Raw genomic sequence first — 20,444 nt, 5'->3', positions numbered from 1 at the left:
CCTCCACTCAACTCATCCCTCTACAGTAGCTCTCTATCATCTAGCAGTGTTGTAGCCCCTATATCTCACTGTACTCTTCATTAAATCTCTACACAGAGGTCCTTATTCCCTGTCTTTCACCTACTCATCATCTCTCTCTCTCCCAGTCTGCCTTCCCTGCTCTGCCTCTGGTTTCCACTGAAGTAACACTGTGTCAAAGGTGTCTGGGGAGAGAGAAGTGTACAGTAATTAGTGCACACTGTGGAGCCCTTGACATCTACCAAATTAGGTTACCTCGTTAGGCTGAGTCTACCTGGGTCATTCTCCTGATTCGCACAAATGACAGCTGATGGTGGACATTTATGGATATTTATTTTTATCAGGATATGGCTAACAATGTTAGAATTTTTCTGCTTTTATGTTTTTTTATTGGCTAAAAGCCAACAATTAGCAGATAATGGAAATGCTGGACTTTAGCTCGGAGTTAGCTTTCACCTCCATTATGCAGACCGACAATGGTGTAGACTGCAACAGTGGATTTCGGAGACCTTGCGGGGCTGCGGCGAGAGCAGGGTGCACGTTTGACGGAAGGTCACTTCACATCATCGGTATGTTGAATGTGTCGCCGGTGGCAGCTCTTTGTGCTTAATCTTCGAGGGGGAGTTTTTGTTCAAAACTTTACATTTTGCTTTCTGAGTCAACCTTCCAAGGCCCATCTGAATTATTTTGTTCAATATCTTCCATGATTAAAACTCACAGGTGCCAATGAATGGGACAGCACCTTCTACTTCTCCCTGCTGTTTTGCAATGAGATTAGTGTAAATCCAAGACACACACACACTGAAATATACAAACACACTGAGACACACACACACACCCACGTGCGGATGCATTCACACACACAATAACAAAGTGAAATCCTTCGGATCCCCTGTTTGCACTCACACAGAGACACAATCATTCACACATGCTCAGACAGAACAAGACACACATCAATTAAACAAAGTTAAATAAGATTACAACCTCTAGCACGTAATGCAATAGAGTCATACAATTTTATACATTTTCAACATTATAGTAATTGATTCTACACTACTCGATGCAACACAACTGTTTGGGGGGTGGCCAGCATCTCAGTGTTTGCTGAATCACTCATCACTCATACTGTGAGTCGTCCCTCACTGGATTCTCCTCCCTGTAACTGAATGACTAATAACGAAATGTCGTGGCTCAATATTTAATATGGAGTCTTGCACAGAGGACATGTCTGGATCTGATAATGAGTCATAAATAAATACGTCATTTATTGTTCGAGAATTAAACAGCTTGGATTTGCCAGTGCGCGCACACACACACACACACACACACACAAACACACACACACACACACACTTCCCATAAGACTGGAGACAACTATGTTTGAATGAACGAGTTGCTTATTGATAACCCACTGCCCATAGAAAGGAGACATGGGATGAGAGAATAATTTAGCACTGTGTAATACAGGCTTGGCAAGACAGAATTTGAGGCTAAAAAAGGGAAAATTTAATAAAGGTTAGAGATGTCCTTTGAAGAGATCAACGCTGCCTTCAGAAAGTATTCATACCCCTTGACTTATTCCACATTTTGTGGTGTTACAGCAGGGATGGGCAATTGGCAGCCCAGCTGGCAGCTCAGCTACGCAGACCCACGAGCCACTGCAGCCCTTCATGATGGGGATCCCACCCACATCAAAGTTCCCCATCCTGTTAAAATAATGTATGTGAGTATAATAGAACTGATATGGCAGGTGAAAACCTGAGAAAAATCCATCCAGGAAGTGGGATTTCTTTTATGTTTGTAGTTTTCCATTGACTGCCTATACAGTCTCCACTGACTTAGGACTCAGATTGCACTTCATATGGCTATTGTCCGGTTGAAATATTATTGATTATTATGACTAAAAACAACCTGAGGATTGATTATAAACATTGCTTGACATGTTTCTACGAACTTTACTGATACTATTTGGATTTTTCGTCTGCCTTTTGTGACCGCCTTGGAGCCATTGGATTACTGAACAAAACGCGCCAACAAAACTGAAGTTTTTGGATATAAAGAGGGACTTTATCGAACAAAACAAACATTTATTGGGTAACTAGGAGAAATGTGAGTGCAACCATATGAAGATCATCAAAGGTAAGTGATTCATTTTATCGCTATTTCTGACTTTTGTTACTCCTCTACATGGCTGGTTACTGTTTGTAATGTTTTGTGTACTGGGCGCTGGTGCTGTCCTCAGATGATCGCATGGTATGCTTTTGCCGTAAAGCCTTTTTGAAATCTGACACAACGGTTGGATTAACAAGAAGTTAATCTTTAAACTGATGTATAACACTTGTATGATTTACACATTTTTATTATGAGTATTTCTGTTTTTGAATTTGGCGCTCTGTAATTTCACCGGATGTTGGCCACATACCCTAGAGAGGTTTTAAATAGATTTTTTCTCTCACCCATAACCCCCTTTTTTGCAAATGTATTGACAATTAAATACAGAAATATGTCATTTACATAAGTATTCACACAACTGACTCAATTGGGGGGGGTGATCGGAAAGCCAGACAAAATAAAGAATATGAATTCAGAGGGCAGAAATGATTCAATATTAAAGTATTAGACCTCTCACCAAAGGCTTCAGTCACAGCTTGTCCCAAATTGAGGATTAGCTGATAACTAAGAAACAAACATTCTGGATGATTTAGAGAATCTGGAACTATTTATTGATCAGCATTTTGATATGCTCGAAAAATAAACGGATACATCGAAGCGAACAAGAAGACCTTTCCTCGAGTTCTGTGTGCGAAACTGAAGGGAAGCTGCCATCTAAAATGCCAAATTTAACATTGGGAGGGGGACGTTTTCATAACTATGTCTCCAGAAGATAGAGCAAGCAGTTTAAAAAACTGGATCTATTGCCTGGGCTACTGGGGGAAGTCGAGGCCTTAAAAACAAGAATCGATTACAGTAATAAAATGATGGAAGAAATACGAGCGGAAAATAAGACACTACAGAGAGGCTACGATATGATAATAAAACAATGAAAGCCGAATTACTTGATCTAAAGTGCAGAAGTATGAAAAATAATATTGTTATAACGGGAATAAGGGAGGATGAAAACAAGAACTATCAGTCAACGAAGGAAAAAAGTCAAGGTGTTTATGAAACGTAATCCCAAGATGATGGACGAACAGATGGAAACAATTGATTTTCAAAGGGCTCACATTTTCGGTGGCAGAGCAGAGGGAAGGACCCATCCACTTGTAGCTATGCTAACCCACTATAAAATGGAAATTGCATTGTTACAACAGGGTAGGGAATTGTAGAACACCCCATTGTCTATTAATGAACAATTTCCCCATGAACTAGTGGAGATGACGTGCCATGTAGCCCACTTTCAAAAGGCCCTAAGCAGAGAAGCAGAATGTTCGTCTCGTGGTCGATAAATGATATGTAAACAACCAAATGTTCAAGGACTCGAAAAATACAACACGGCTGTGGGTGATAGCTACTTCCTGTTGAAGTAGTCCCTGATACATATTTGTACCATATTACACAGTACAAATATGGATTAATTTGTTTTTTTACAAAAACATTTTGTAAACTTTTATTTAAAAAAATGTTCATGCAGTATGGAACTGTGGAGTATGTGGACTTAAAATAAGGTTGGACTTATGGTAATGCAGAATGGGTATGATGAACGTATCCTTTTTCTATTGAGGCAATATGTAACTGGACTATATGGACGTAATATCAGGTTTTGATTTAGGGGAAGGCAAACATGGGTAAAGTTGACCTTTTTTTCTTATTTACTTATTTAATTTGAAGATTGTACATTCGTTTTTTTTAGTTTGATATGATATGGCCTAATTGTAGAGGTCGTTATATTATCACTTAAAAGCTGTTATATAGTGCGGCAATTGTTGGCCGATGTGAATTGGAACAATTAGCTTTTAAGATAAAACGTAATTAATATGAATAGATTTATAATAAGGCTAGGTTAAAGGATGATATAATTAAAAACCTGCCTAGGTTCTCTATTGGAATAGGCCTATACAATCCTAAATCCTAAGAATACATGCAGCAGTGACAAACCAGAGCGAGTAAACCTGTAAAACCAACTCTCTACACCCGTACGCATTTTGTTTTTTATATCACCTCGGCTGTTTTACACCTAGGCCTATATCATTAGGATCAAGAATATAAAAGGTAGCATGAATAGCTTATATAGAAATATATAATATACCTCTCTCCTATTAGAGAAGTACTTCCATAAGCCAGTTAGTGTGTTAGTTATACCGTTAACTGTAATCAGTTTATCCCGGTGTTAACCACCACACACTAATAGAAACAACAACCCTGTTGACAATACCTAATCCATTTGTGTCGGAACAGTAATCATCCTTTCCATTTTTTATATTGAGATTTATTTTTTAAATGTCAAGGAGTACACTTCAACTATGACAGACAAAAAATAGAAAAAAAAAATCCAGAAAATCACATTGTAGGATTTTTAATGAATTTATTTGCAAATTATGGTGGAAAATAAGTATTGATGTTTTGGTCAATACAGTGAAAGCAATACAAGCGTTTGTGTAAGTTTATTGATCGCTCGACAAAACAATAAGTACACTTAGCATCAGGTAACTTGGTCACGAAAATCAGAAAAGTAATCAAATTAATCGTTTACCTTTGATGATCTTCGGATGTTTTCACTCACGAGACTCCCAGTTAGACAACAAATGTTCCTTTTGTTCTATAAAGATATTTTTTATATCCAAATACCTCTGTTAGTTTGGTGCGTTATGCCCAGGAATCCACCGGAAAGAGCGGTCACGACAACGCAGACAAAAATTCCAAATGATATCCATAATGTCCACAGAAACATGTCAGACGTTTTCTATAATCAATCCTCAGGGTGTTTTTCAAATATCTATTCGATAATATATCAACCGGGACAGTTGGCTTTTCACTAGGACCGGCAGTAATAATGGCCGCCTTTCTCTTTTGCGCACAATTCACTCTGAGAGCCCCCACCTATCCACTTACGCAATGTGGTCGTTCATGATCATTCTTCAAAATAAAAGCCTGAAACTATGTCTGAAGACTGTTGACACCTTGAGGAAGCGATAGGAAAAGGAAGGCCAAATGGAAGACCCATTCGCAACCAAGCTTTAACTGCCTGACTGATGTCTTGAGATGTTGCTTCAATATATCCAGATAATTGTCCTTCCTCATGATGCAATCTATTTTGTGAAGTGCACCAGGCCCTCCTGCAGCAAAGTACCCCCACAACATGATGCTGCCATCCCTGTGCTTCAAGGTTGGGATGGTGTTCTTCGGCTTGCAAGCCTCCCCCTTTTCCCCCCAAACATAACTATGGTCATTATGGCCAAACAGTTCTATTTTTGTATCATCAGGACATTTCTCCAAAAAGTACGATCTTTGTCCCCATGTGCAGTTGCAAACCGTAGTCTGGCTTTTTTATGGCAGATTTGGAGCAGTAGCTTCTTCCTTGCTGAGCTGCATTTCAGGTTATGTCTATATAGAACTTGTTTTACTGTGGATATAGATACTTTTGTACCCCTTTCCTCCAGCATCTTCACAATGTCCTTTGCTGTTGTTCTGGGATTGATTTGCACTTTTCGCACCAAAGTACGCTCATCTCTAGGAGACAGAACGCGTCTCCTTCCTGAGCAGTTTGACGGCTGCGTGGTCCCATGGTGTTTATACTTGCATACTATTGTTTGTACAGATGAACGTGGTACCTTCAGGCATTTGGAAATTGCTCCGAAGATGAACCAGACTTGTGGAGGTCTACAAATTATTTTCTGAGGTCTTGGCTGATTTCTTTTGATTTTCCCATGATGTCAAGCAAAGAGGCACTGAGTTTGAAGGTAGGCCTTGAAATACATCCACAGGTACACCTCCAATTGACTCAAATGATGTCAACTAGCCTATCAGAAGATTCTAAAGCCACTAGATCATTTTCTGGAATTCTACCCAAAATGTTTGACCCAAGTTAAACAATTTAAAGGCAATGCTATCAAATACTAATTGAGTGTATGTAAACTTCTGACCCACTGGGAATGTGATGAAAGAAATAAAAGCTGAAAGAAATCATCCTCTCTAGTATTATTCTGACATTTCACATTCTTAAAATGAAGTGGTGATCCTAACTGACCTAAGACAGGGAATTTTTTACTTGGATTAAATGTCAGGAATTGTGAAAACCTGAGTTTAAAAGTACTTGGCTAAGGTGTATGTAAACTTCCGACTTCAACTGTACATTTAATTTCATTTAATGTACTCTGCGCCAGCATATTAACAAAAGAGACACAGAGAGAGAGCGAGAGAGAGAGAGAAAGAGAGCAGACAGAAGAGTAAAAGAAGAACTGCAGTGAATGTGTCTGGAAGTAGAAGGAGAACAGAATAGAAGAGACATTGTTGCTGCGCTGCCTGGGGCTGTGGGAGCTGTGTATGAAATAAAACAGTGCCCTGCAATTTCAGGAAATGTTCCAACGTAAGAATCTAATAGTCTATTCTTTCTGACACCATTATACTATTTTATTGGAACACACACAGCATGTGCACATTCTGATAGTGCTGGTAAGCGCATAGCCACACATTTGAAGATATGCACACACAGCCAATCACACACACACACTCACTTGCATGAACGGGAACAAAAGTCCGACTGCGAAGTTGGCGACCCAGTTGACGATCCCTGCGATCATGAAGGCTGCGGGTCGGTACGACTGCTCAAACAGCTCTCCGGTCAGTACAAAGGGGATGCCACCTGAGAGAGAAGAAAAGAACAGAAACACACAGTTCGTCAACAATCAATCCTCAGAGTCTGTCCTAAAATGGACACCGTATTGGTCAGATGAATCCAAATAGACCTGGGTCAAATACATATACTTTGAAATACATGAGATGCTCCTGATTTAGCTTGCCCGATATAATGGAACCAATGGAATGTTACAGGTACAATTAATCATCATCACTAGCACAGCCCCTGTACCATTGCACACATTCTATTAGGGTCTGGGGACATTGATAGGCAAACAGCCGTGTCCTGTTTGGACCAAAAGTTGACAGCTTGATTTGGCAGATCAAAAGCTAGACACAGGGAATTTATCATCGTGACAGCAGGTATTTTCTATTGATCAATATCTATGTTTGTACTCTAGCTATACTAAACATGGACTCATTAGATTATGTCAGAAATAGTGAGTTATATTAGTTAGTTACACAATGAGGTCCAAAAGTATTGTGACACATTTGTTGTTGTTTTGGCTTTACTCCAGAACTCCTTGTTCATAGAACCCATTTTAGGGAACCAATAATTCACTTACATGTACATTAGTCAAAAGTTTAATATTTGGGGCCGCCCGAGTGATGCAGCGGTCTAAGGCACTGCATCGCAGTGCTAGAAGCGTCACTACAGGCCCAGGTTCGATCCCGGGCTGAATCAGAACTGGCCGTGATTGGAAGTCCCACAGAGCGGCGCACAATTGGCCCAGCGTTGTCCAGGCTAGGGGAGGGTTTGGCCGGGGGCTCATTGCGCTCTAGTGACTCCCTGTGGCGGGCCGGGTGCCTGCAGGCTGAACTTGAGCGCCTGCAGGCTGACCTTGGGTCGTCTGGTGAACGGTGTTTCCTCCGACACATTGGTGCGGCTGGCTTCCGGGTTAAGCGGGCGGGTGTTAAGAAGCACCGTTTGGCGGGTCATGTTTCGGAGGACGCATGACTCAACCTTCGCCTCAAGATTGAAATTGGGGAGAAAAAAAAGGATGCTACCATGACTATGGATAATCATGAATGAATCATGAATAATCATATGTGAGAAAGTTAGAGGCATAATTATCATACTGTACCTCCCAAAAAATGCTAACATCCCGTTATTGGTAATAGTGGGAGGTTAGCATGTTTTGGGAAATGTGTCACTGTTTAAATAATTTTGAACCTCACTGTGTGTCACCTATGGTGGCTATGGTCAAAATGTTGACATAAAATCAAAAGGACAACATTTCAACCCACACAACAAAATCTCCGAGCTGTTCACTATTTTTATGTCATAAACACAAATACTGAAAATGGCCCAAGATGACCCTGTTAGAATAGTCTGGAGACAAAAACAAGAAGGCCCATTGCATAATTTGAGGTTTTTCATATCCTTTTCACACAGACACCTCACACACACAAACACACACTTACAGTGGTTGCTCAAATAAAAGTTTTGAGATTATGCTGCGGGACTTTTTGTTGTTGTGGTTTAGTACGGTACCCGGCGTTACTGCTTTATTGCTCCAGACCAGCACAAGCAGGAGTTTGAGGTCCTATTACGCTTTTGGGTCCCAGGGAGCTAATGTGTCTCTAACTGACAATGAATGGGCGACATAAACCAAATAGAAACTGATAGTAGTGCGCAAATTCAAAATTGAATTTCAATTAAGTGAATGATGAGGATGAAGGTGACTGAATTTAGAACAATAGTGTAGGAATTGCTAATCCTCTGTCCTGCACGCACACACCCTGAAAAATACACTTATTTTTGGGATTCTACTCGTCAGTTTTACTTACTAAAACTGTTGTTACACTAAGGTTTTTATTCTAAGAGAAACTAAAATATTCAGTTATATTCCATGATATTCTTAAGATATATATGTTTACCGAATATTGGCAAGGGATGTCTACTAAATAATCAAGTTGATGGCGCAGTCATATAGCCTCGGCACCTACATAAAGCTGAGTGGCTTTGGATCAAAATAAATAAGTACCAACATTCTTTCTGACGGTCTTTAAAAAATAAATGTTTTGGTTATCCTGACCTGGACACCATGTATTATAATAGCCCGTTATGGTCTATTAGCAGGACAATAGACTCTTGCCAACACCTCTCTGTATTTTTATACATTGTGCAAGGCAATTGATCAGCATTAAAAACTTTGTGGATGGGCCCGAGAAAATGCATGGTTGAGGTTAGTTTTGCTTAAAACGTGTCCACAGCACTTGTGTGTTGGAGTCATTTTAAATTCTTAATTGATCTACCGTTTCTATCATAGGCCACTGTAATCGATGGGGGCTCAGGGCTGTACCATTCTGCTCATCTGATGAAGGTGCACATGGATCAGATTCAAACTTTTAAGACCGAGATCGAGTCATTGATGGCAGACCAGCAGAAAGAGAAATGTTATCTGAGGGCAGAGATACGGGCGACAACTGATGCATTGGTCCAGAGCCAGGCGGTATTGGCAGAGAGTCACTCGTCATTGGCAGAGAGTCAGGCAGCATTGGTGGAGAATCAAGCGGAGAACGACGCGTTGAAGAGGGCGAGGAACGAGCTGGAGTCACAATCCATGCCAGGCACACGTGAGCTCAAGAACTCCACCTTTGACAGGCAAAGTCAACATACATGGAGGGTTCGTCAGGTCGTCGGTTCACCCTGACATTTCCACTCCTCTTCTGACAACAGAACTTTACCAACTGCTCATCAGGCACAGAAAGGGTCGCCTGGACCATTATGCTGTTCTGCTATTCCAAGGATGTGCAACCAAAGAGAGATACCATGAGTGGACACAGAATACCAACTGGGATGGATCCTGAGGCAAATGTGGCTTACCAGTGAACCTTTGCGTGTTCATCAATAATACTGTGTCTCAGAAGTTTTTGTCCATGACTGATGCAACCTGAAAAAGCATTAAAGACAGAGTTAATGAGTACTTGAGGTCACCGAAAAAGTCTGGACATGGCCTGCTCTCCCTTATGTAAGGAATTAAGCACTTTACCATGTTTACTACAGTATGTACTGTAGGCTATGTTTACTTGTCAGACTGCACAGTAGACTAATAAACAAATGCAGGCGGCTTCTATCTCCAAAATACTTTAAATGCTTTTTTATCCAAATGTTTAAAGTGCGTGTGGGCGACCTCATGCAACCGCATAATGTCAGATAAAGTATATACTGTACAGTACTGTATTAATTCATCAGCATCTTTATGCTTTCGTTAATAAAGTAATTATATAAATACTCTTTCAAAATGAAGATGTTTATTTAGTTTTGGATCCATAACAAATTACTATGGGAATATATATCACTGAATGACATAAATATTGGAACAAAGTAGGCTAATGAAGGTAAAGAAATGGTTGCGTACTGGATTTTTTCCCCTCAAAATTAACAGAAGAGACAGCATTCAGAGGTCAAGACAGCTCTGCTCTGAGACAAGCATGGGGAATGGTCTTGATAAATCAACAATATTTTGATATCTCCGTTTGGGTATTGGTTAGACTACAATTAGGGTGTGGAAATGTTAGTATTATTTTGCTCTTACTGTAGTACTGTAGCCTACTCCGGACCGGTCACGTTGTACACTGCCATTATGGGCTATTAGTAGGACAATAGACTCTTGCCAAGAAGGACGGTAGGGGGAGAATTGTATCGTCAAATGTATTTCTTAGTTAGGTTGACTGTATTACAACCGGCCGTGATTGAGAGTCCCATAGTACTGCGCACAATTGGCCCAGTGTCGGTTAGAGGAGGGTTTGGTCGGCTGGGATGTCCTTGTCCAAAAAATAGGCACGGTAGGCTTATGGTTTCTCTCCCTCTAAAAACAGAAATAAATATTTTGGCCTTTATTCAGATTACAATCGCTCACTTTAGGTTATTTGAAAACAAAATAATCTCCAAAATATATATATATATATATATTTTTAAGCAAAGCGATTTATTATTAATTAATTTAGAATTATATAAAAGCCCCTTAGATATTCTCACAGATCAGATTTGCCCAAACGAAAAATGTCCCTTAGATATTAATTTAGAATCCTCCAATCCTCTAAATCTAATTATTGGTGGAGTGTCACGACATTGAAAAAAATATTTTTTAGATATACTGTAGGCCTACCGTAGGCGACATGAGTCTCACTAGTGTTGAGTAATGTGCTGTTTAAAGTGGTGTAGGTCTATTTTATTTAAAAAGCATATTGAAGTTAGAAGCAATAGGATTTGAAGCAATAGCCTACCCGCTCTGAGGGTTTTATATTTCTTGGAATAAAAACACTATAACATTAACCAAATTAATTAAGCTAAATTTCTTAAAATCAATCCCATATACTATGTTAAAACAAAGGTTTTAAATTCTCTAGTACAGCCAATATTGAAGGCTATCAAATGCTTCTCAAAGATGCCCTCTAGTGGTCAAACTAGCACTAACTAGCATTAATGGTAACAATGGCTGACAATTAAATAACATGCCATAGAATTCTGCGGTAACAAGTACATTATTTTCTTTAGGAATGAAGTGAAGTAAAAGTAGACAGAAATTGAAATAGTAAAGTAAAGTACAGATACCCCAAAAAAGTAGTACTTTAACGTATTTTTACTTTACACCACTGAGCTAAAGCTTAAGGCTTACCTGCAACCAGCCCTGCGGTACTGAGTGTGTGTGTGTGTGTGTGTGTGTGTGTGTGTGTGCGTGCATATGTGTGTGTGTGTGTGTGTGTGTGTGTGTGAGAGAGACATATGACTTCTTCGTGTTAGTAGATACAAGCCAAGTTTGGCATTTGTACACAAAGGACAAGTTTCTATTTATGAGGTACAAGGTAACTGCCAAAAATAAAATAAACACTTCAATAAATGAGGGATACAAAGTATATTGAGAGCAGGTGCATTCACACAGATGTGATTCCTGAGTTAATTAAGTAATTAACATCCCATCATGCTTAGTCATATATATAATTATTTTGGCTACAATGGCTAGAGGAAGAGATCACAGTGACTTTGAAAGAGGAGTCTCAAAGGAGCATAGGGGGTTTAAAGAGTCTGTGCATGTGTGTCAGTCATCAGATCTCAACCCAATTTAACAATTATGGGAGATTCTGGAGTGATGCCTGAGACAGAGTTTTCTCCACCATCAACAAAACACAAAATGATGGAATTTCTCATAGAAGAACGGTGTCACATCCCTCTAATAGTTCCAGACACTTGTAGAATCTATGCTAAGGAGTATTGGAGTCCACATTCTGATTGTGGCCAAATTTTGTGTCAGGTGTAGACTGATAAAATATGCATTGTGATCTAATTGTGATCGGATCTTCAGCTCCACCTCCGGAGGCAGTCAGACACGCATTGTGTCTGGGAATCTTACAAGTGTAGAAGGATCTGGACAGTGAAACCATTTAAATCATAATTATTCCGCCCTCAAAAATAATTGACAGGTGACGCCATTGACTTATGGCATCAATATGTCTTAAAATAAAAATAATATTTGTCAAAAAAAGCTAGACAGGTGTTTGTCAGACCATGAGACATCCCAAAAATCAGTCTTCTCACGAAAAAGTCTGTAGCGTCCGAATGGTTTGGCCTACAAACTGTCATGACCACTCTATGGAAAGATGAGACGCAAGAACACAATGTTCTCCAGGATACCCACAAGCCTCACAAGACTCGTCTAAAAAGTCTCCGGTCCTTAAGACGATGAGTTTTAAAAAATATGATAGTTTAAAAAAAAAAATCCTGATCTTTCTTATATCTCTCCGATACAGTATAAGACAGATATTTCAGAACAAAATTGCCTTAAGATTTTGTTTTGTTGTAGTGAATCTTTTATTCAATGTGTTTCTATTGGCAAATAGCAGTAATGCCAAATTCAATTTCATTCAATAATTGTTGTATATATATATATATATATATATTTAAAAAAAAAAAAATCAAAATCAAATAGCTTAATAATCCTTGGTTTGACCATCTTAAAACAATTCAATATGTTATTTTAGAATCTCCCCCAGTTTAGCCAGGGCTTAGACTCTAGAGGTTTAAAACAGAGCTGATGGATTGGGCTACCTCCTCGCCTTCTTACTAATTCTGTGGTACTGCAAGGCCTTCTTAATGATAGCAAAGTGTTAGCTGACTCAGTAATAGTAGCACATGTGTCATGTCTTTGGCTATGCCGGATTAAGTGATATGACATGCTATTCTATAAAATCCTTTCTCTGTAATTAACATTACCTGATTGAGCTAATCATGTAAATGTAATTAACTAGAAAGTCGGGGCACCAGGAAATAATAATAATATCAATCGTCACCCTATTTAAGTCTCATCTGAAAGTTGTAAATTCTTGGTTATCTTCATGAACCCTGGTTAACAAGTTGAATCAGCAATACAAAATTGGGTTGAATTATTTATTTACTAAATACCTAACTAATCACACAGAATTACATATACACAGAATGAACCATACATTGATTACAAATTATGTCATAAAGGAAAAAGTCCGTAGCGGACGGAACAGATATGACAGAAAAGGGGTTTGGGTTTGAGTTAAAGAGCGGGAAGACTGAAGAACAAAGGGAGAAGCGATGTCTCTATCGGGCTGTAGGCAGCTACTCTATCGTAAATACAGAATCTTATGCATTCTAAATTACTGCCCATTTGGAAAAGGAAAATGCAATAAATATTTACTCTGAGCTGCGCTTTGGTAGGTTGGTCGTACATGCATTCTGTCCTCGGAAGAATGTCTCTGGTGGAACATTGGATACGTTGTAGTAACGTTGTTGTGTGGTAGACGGGATACTCTGTCTGTCCTCTCCTAGCCCACATTTACAGCGGCTGCTGCTAACTCAACAGCTAGGAGGTATCACTTCGGTAGCGAATAAGAGTTCAAAGTTCATACCATTCGCAACCAAAGCTCACGCTGAGGTTGGCTTCATTCTGTAGTTATTATCTGAACCCTTCTGACATCGGATCGTCATCCTAATGTACCCGGAACAGAAAGTTATATTGTCGTCAAGGCTTTATATAGGAAGGGCGTGTTTCATAGTTTATAACCAATGTCTCTTCACGTGGGCGGGCCACTGAGTCGGGCCTAATTCACTCATGAAAACACAATTCTCACATTTTAGAAGCTAAAATCACATCTCATCCTCTCACAAATAATTTCATATTCAAGCATTTAAATTGCACAACAATTCCATGTGAATCTGATAACTATAATGTGTAGACTTTCCACTGTACTGTTTATGTCATCCTATCATTGATGAGAATGTCTGAGATGACAACCCGAACTGACATCATATTCATTAAGTACCAAAGCATATGTTCAACTGGTTGGATTACCAAAATATGGTTAATTTCTCCCCAACTTCTGATGTTCCCAGAATCTCTATGTTAACCAAGGGATTTTCAATAGTCACATCAGTAGGGTAGAGAGAGGAAAAAAGGAGGGGAGAGGTATTTATGACTGTCATAAACCTACCCCCAGGCCAGTGTCATGACACATGTTATGACCCTTGCAACAACACACACTAAGATTTTTCTGTAACTTCAACAGTAAAACACTGTAGAATGCACAGTTGTAGATTACACAGCATTATGGGTAAAATACTGAAAAAAATACTGTTTAACTGTAATTGGAAGCCTCCTGTAAAAATCGCTCTAACATACTGTATTTCTTTACAGTAATAGCTTATGCCTACTGTAGATTAAAATGATCAATTTCAGGGACCAACCTCATGCTAAAGGGTGTGACACGGGTGAGACACACAAGCTCAGACTATTTAGTAAATATTTTCTTGAAGCGGCAGTGAAGTGGAATAATATTTTCAGCAGTTGCCTGGTAGGTACCTTGACATGTTTATAAGTATCTTTATTGCTAGCCAATATTAAATTACTGCATATTTTCTTTGCAATGTAGCTAGCTAGCTGGTTGACTTTTGCTTGCTAGCTAGATAGTTAGCTAGCTCAAATTGACACAAGCCATTTCAGTCTGCTCTAAATTGCTCGTAAATGTCACGTTCTGACCTTTATTTCCTTTGTTTTGTCATTATTTAGTATGGTCAGGGCATGAGTTGGGGTGGGCAGTCTATGTTTGTTTTTCTATGATTTGGGTATTTCTATGTTTCGGCCTAGTATGGTTCTCAATCAGAGGCAGGTGTCATTCGTTGTCTCTGATTGAGAATCATACTTAGGTAGCCTGGGTTTCACTGTGTGTTTGTGGGTGATTGTTCCTGTCTCTGTGTTTGCACCAGATAGGGCTGTTTTGGGTTTTCACGTTTCTTGTTTTTGTATTCAGTTGTTCATGTGTCCATTTTCGCATTAAAAGAACCATGGACACTTACCACGCCGCATATTGGTCCCCTGATCCTTTTTGCCTCTCCTCTTCGGAAGAAGAGGAGGAAATCCCTTACAGAATCACCCACCAACCAAGGACCAAGCGACGTGGTAAAAGACAGCGACGACAGCAGCAGCAGCAACAACAGCGGCCAGCATCACAGGACTACACAACTTGGGAGGAGATAGACAGGTGGGCGGTCGACCCAGGGAGAGTGCCGGAGCCCGCCTGGGATTCGATGGAGCAGTTCGAGGAAGGTTACAGGAGAATGAGGTTGGCGAAGCCAGCACGGCAGCGCGACAGGTACGAGAGGCAACCCCCAACATTTTTTGGGGGGGGCAGACGAGGTGTGGGGCTAAACCAGGTAGCAGACCTGAGCTCACTCCTCGTGCTTATTATAAGCAGCGCATTACTGGTCAGGCACCGTGTTATGCGGTTAAGCGCACGGTGTCGCCAGTACGTGCCCATAGCCCGGTGCGCTATAGGGCAGCCCCCCGAAAGTGCCATGCGAGTGTGGGCATCGAGCCAGGGCGTATGGTGCCTGCTCAGCGGGTCTGGTCGCCGGTACGCAGTTTTGTTCCAGGGTATCTTGCGCCGGCTCTGCGTGCTGTGTCTCCGGGGCGCTGGGAGGGTGCAGTGCGTCCTCTGCCTGCGCTCCGCTCGTGCCGGGCAAATGTGGGAGTGGAGCCTAAGGGAGAGGTGCGCGTAGTAAGCACTAGATCTCCCGTGCTTACCCACAGCCCGGTTCAACCTGTGCCTGCACTCTGGCGGGTCCGGGCTAGAGTAGTTGTCCAGCCTGGGGAAGTGGTGCCAAGGCTGCGCACCAGAGCTCCAGTGCTCCCCCACAGCCCGGTCCTTCAGGTGCCTCCTCCTAACACCAAGCCTCCTGAAGGTCTCCCCAGCCTGGTGGTTCCTGTGGCAGCCCCACGCACCAGGCTGTCTCTCTGTCTCCTCCCTGCAGGTGGTCCCGCCTGTCCGGCGCTGCTGCCGGAGTCTCCCGCCTGTCCGGCGCTGCTGCCGGAGTCTCCCGCCTGTCCGGCGCTGCTGCCGGAGTCTCCCGCCTGTCCGGCGCTGCTGCCGGAGCCTCCCGCCTGTCCGGCGCTGCTGCCGGAGCCTCCCGCCTGTCCGGCGCTGCTGCCGGAGCCTCCCGCCTGTCCGGCGCTGCTGCCGGAGCCTCCCGCCTGTCCGGCGCTGCTGCCGGAGTCTGAGGCGCCAGAGCCCCTCAGCCCAGAGGCGCCAGAGCGTCCGCCCCTCTGTCCCGAGCTGCCCCTCTGTCCCGAGCTGCCCCTCTGTCCAGTGGGGTCATTGAGAAGGGTGGCCATGGTTAGAAAGCCACGGAGGCGGACAATAAGGCGGACAAAGACGATGGTGAAGTGGGGTCCGCGTCCCGCGCCAGAGCCGCCACCGCGGACAGACGCCCACCCAGACTCTCCCCTATAGGTCAAGGTTTTGCGGCCGGAGTCCGCACCTTTGGGGGTGGGGGGGGGTACTGTCACGTTCTGACCTTTATTTCCTTTGTTTTGTCATTATTTAGTATGGTCAGGGCATGAGTTGGGGTGGGCAGTCTATGTTTGTTTTTCTATAATTTGGGTATTTCTATGTTTCGGCCTATTATGGTTCTCAATCAGAGGCAGGTGTCATTAGTTGTCTCTGATTGAGAATCATACTTAGGTAGCCTGGGTTTCACTGTGTGTTTGTGGGTGATTGTTCATGTCTCTGTGTTTGCACCAGATAGGACTGTTTAGGTTTTCGCACATTTATTGTTTTGTTAATTATTTCATCTCTAGTTCCTTTATTAAAGAACATGAATAACCACCATGCTGCATTTTGGTCCGCCTCTACTTCACCTAAAGAAAGCCGTTACAGTAAATATCTTGCTGTGCAACCTAGAACAAAATAAGCCAGATAATAATTGTTGTGATGATAGGCTTGAGTTTAATAGAAAATAAACTGAATGCAGATTTGTTCGTGATCATTATGTTTTCACCATTACTACAGAGAAAATGGCTTGTTTCTAGAAGTTCAAAAGAAATTACCCATATTACCAGCACAATATTTTTTTATTGATGGCCCACATTTTATACATAAGCCATGTTGTGGGCCACTAAAGTCAATGCGAATGACCAGTGTGCCAGTATTGTATCGAGGTGCCTGCTGACCTAGGCGCTCCTCCCAACTCGGCAGCTGTTTCACAGCGTCGCTGGCTGCAGCTAGTAACGTGGACAAATTTCTTCCCTCCCAGAAATATTTTTCAAGTAGGATATATTCAAGTAAGAGATATTGGTAGCCATCTAGATGTCACTGTGATACAGTCTACTCAATGGGGAGAGCATGAACATATGAACGGCAACCACGACAGGACACAGTGTCCTTAGCTTTCACAACCGTGTGATTCGGTTCAACCGGCTCTCAGCTGCACAACATACACGGAAAAAATAATATGAACGCAACATGTAAAATGTTGGTCCCACGTTTCATGATCTGAAATACAATATTACAGAAATTTTCCACATGCACAAAAAGCTTATTTCTCTCAAATTTGGTGCACAAATTTGTTTACATCCCTGTTAGTGAGCATTTCTCCTTTGCAAAGATAATCCATCCACCTGACAGGTGTGGCATATCAAGAAGCTGATTAAACAACATTATAATTACACAGGTGCACCTTGTGCTGGGGACAATAAAAGGCCACTCTAAAATGTAGAGTTTTGTCACACAACACAATGCAACAAATGTCTCAAGTTTTGAGGAAGCATGCAATTGGGATGCTGACTGCAGGAAAGTCCACCAGAGCTGTAGCCAGATAATTTAATGTTAATTTCTCTACCATAAGCTGCCTCCAACATCGTTTTAGAGAATTTGTGAACGTTGTGAACAGAGTGCTCCATGGTGGAACACTGGGGATATGGTATGGGCAATCATACAGTAAGCTACGAACAATGAACACAATTGCATTACCGATAGCAATTTTGAATACTGTGACAAGATATCTGTGATTAGGGCCTAATTTATTTATTTAAATTGACGGATTTCCTCATATGTGACTCATTTCAGGAAACTAGGCATATGTCGCTTGTCACTACTTTACAGGAGAGCCATTTGAACTTAAACCTTTTTTTTTAGCAAAATGCGTTTTTTGTCAGAAATGCCTTCTAAAACGTGAACTTTCATGTACTTTAACAACAAACTTGTATGCCATCTGTAAATACAAATACAATTGTTAAATTATGAGCCTAGTTGGTTTAGCCACAGAAAAAGTCAGGAACCTTCCAGCCTAACCACGATTGACTGAGATAATGGGTGGGCTGGACATGCTGAGAGATGAGTTCAGATTGGTCTGCCATATAACATGAGCTGGTTAGTATGTGTAGTTAATACTTTCTAATGCAGCTTTTTTTAAAGGTATCACGTAGCAGAACTGCAAATGTGTTTCTCTCCACTTTCTGGAGAACCGAGTTTTGAAATCAGTGGAATGCACAGTGGAATTAGTGTATGATAGCTAAGGAGATGAAAAAATTCTGCTGTTTGATTGCAAATATGCAGAGGGAGTCGAAAAGAGAACGCACAGAAGGCTGTTGTATAAAACACCTGTCTCTTACATCTTCAAACTAAGGTAACCATGGCATCCGTGATAGAGAGTGAGAAGCATCCATCCATGTATACAGGTAAGATAGTCTAGCTAGCTACATTTTCAGATATTACACGTTTCCAATTTAGTCAGAAAGTTGTTTTAATTTCAAGTTAAAGCGTACTGTTAGCTAGCTAGCTAATAATACCTGGCTGGCTCACTAGCTAACGTTACATGTATGATCTGTGTAGTAAAATTATCTCAGAGCCATTTGTATTGCTAGTTATAGCCTAATTTTAGCTATCTAGCTAACATTGAACCCGATTGGGTAGCTACCTGCAGATTCATGCAGGGTAGTAGCGTTATGAGTTGGGATTTTGGTTCATTGTTTAGCTAGATAGCTAGCTACATGTCTAAACAAAATACTCCACTATGCAAGTAACCATTTCAATAGAATGTTCATAAAGTCACTGCGACAACTGTCGATAGACATAGCTGGCAAATTTGTTCTGGCTATCTACTCCGATTTCAGAGTACTCGTCCGAGTGTGCCAGAGTGCAGAATAACTGACGAATTTATGAACGCTCAACACCTGTTGAATATGGCCGCTATCAGTAAACGCTGGCAAAATAGCGTAATTAAATTGTTGCCAGCAACACAGTTGCAGTCACCAATGCTCTGGATAAAATAAAAACAGCCTAACCATCTCTGCTAGGGTGAGTAAATGGTCAGAGTGAACTGTTCCCTCATTTGTGTCTGGAAGTAGCTGTCTGGAAGTAGCCAGTTAGCTTGGCTGCTGTTGTTAGGTCAGAATGCTCAGATCAACCCTACTCCTCGGCTAGAGCGTCCAGTGTGCGTTCTGAATGCTCCAAGAGCGAAACACTCTGAATTGACCAACTAACAATCTGCCAATGAGTTTACGAATGCACAATGTGCACTCTGAGCACGATCTGGCACCCCAGGCTGGATTTACGAACACACCCGTAGTATAAACCAGCCTTTAGTCTTGAAATCTTTGGTTGTTTAATCCTTAAAGAGCTGGGTGGGGCTAAAGCTTAAGAGGGTGTGAACAATACTGAATGGTGTAGACAAAGAAGAGCTCTCCAGTAGCTGTTCCAAATATTCAAGGGCCATTTTCTCAAAAGTGAGGTTAGAAGTTTATCAACTTTCAAAGCAGAATTACTTTCCCATTGTTATACCATTTTCTAGCTCCAAGTCTCTAATTTATCCATGTAAAAAACAACATTTCTAATTTTGCAAAATAAGACTGAATGGAGCCAGTTGGTCATATATGACCTGCAACTCAGTAAAATATTTGAAATTGTTGCATGTTGCGTTTATATGTAAAATTACTAACTAATTGGTAGGTCTACCATTACTTGTTACTTCTGTAAATGTTCATTATCCTCCCTACTCATGAGAGAAATATGGGTTTTTGGTAACGGAATTACAAGACAATATTTCTTAAACTTACAGAAGGTAAACAATTTCTCCAAAAGTAAATAAGTGTTGATATTAGTTGCAGGGGTCTTTACAAAAACATGATTGTATATTTGATATATAAAACATTCTAAGGCTTTTTCTGGTAGATATTTATCCAGAAAATCCTTCAGTTATGTCAAATCTTTAAGATGGAAAATGGTTAAAAAAAAGTTTCTATGTCTTTATTTCCCAAAAATATACTCTTAGCTTTCCTTTGACACCCAATTTGATATGTTCCTATGAACTTCAATTTGGTACTCATGGG

General features: G+C 41.0%; 1 protein-coding gene across 1 annotated transcript in view; it reads right to left on the bottom strand.

The window, feature by feature from the left end:
* The window catches only part of slc2a9l2 (solute carrier family 2 member 9, like 2), a 201,274-nt gene that overhangs the window by 15,944 nt on the left and 164,886 nt on the right, over window positions 1–20,444 (bottom strand). Inside the window, exon 12 of the mRNA XM_024401572.1 lies at window positions 6,690–6,817. Coding sequence (XP_024257340.1) covers window positions 6,690–6,817 — 128 coding nt within the window. The remainder of the gene's footprint in view (window positions 1–6,689; window positions 6,818–20,444) is intronic.

Source organism: Oncorhynchus tshawytscha, linkage group LG02 (assembly GCF_018296145.1).
Source record: "Oncorhynchus tshawytscha isolate Ot180627B linkage group LG02, Otsh_v2.0, whole genome shotgun sequence".
In the NCBI taxonomy this organism is placed as follows: Eukaryota; Metazoa; Chordata; class Actinopteri; order Salmoniformes; family Salmonidae; genus Oncorhynchus; species Oncorhynchus tshawytscha.
Note: the sequence above shows the minus strand (reverse complement) of the source record. Positions and strands in the feature narration are given on the sequence as shown.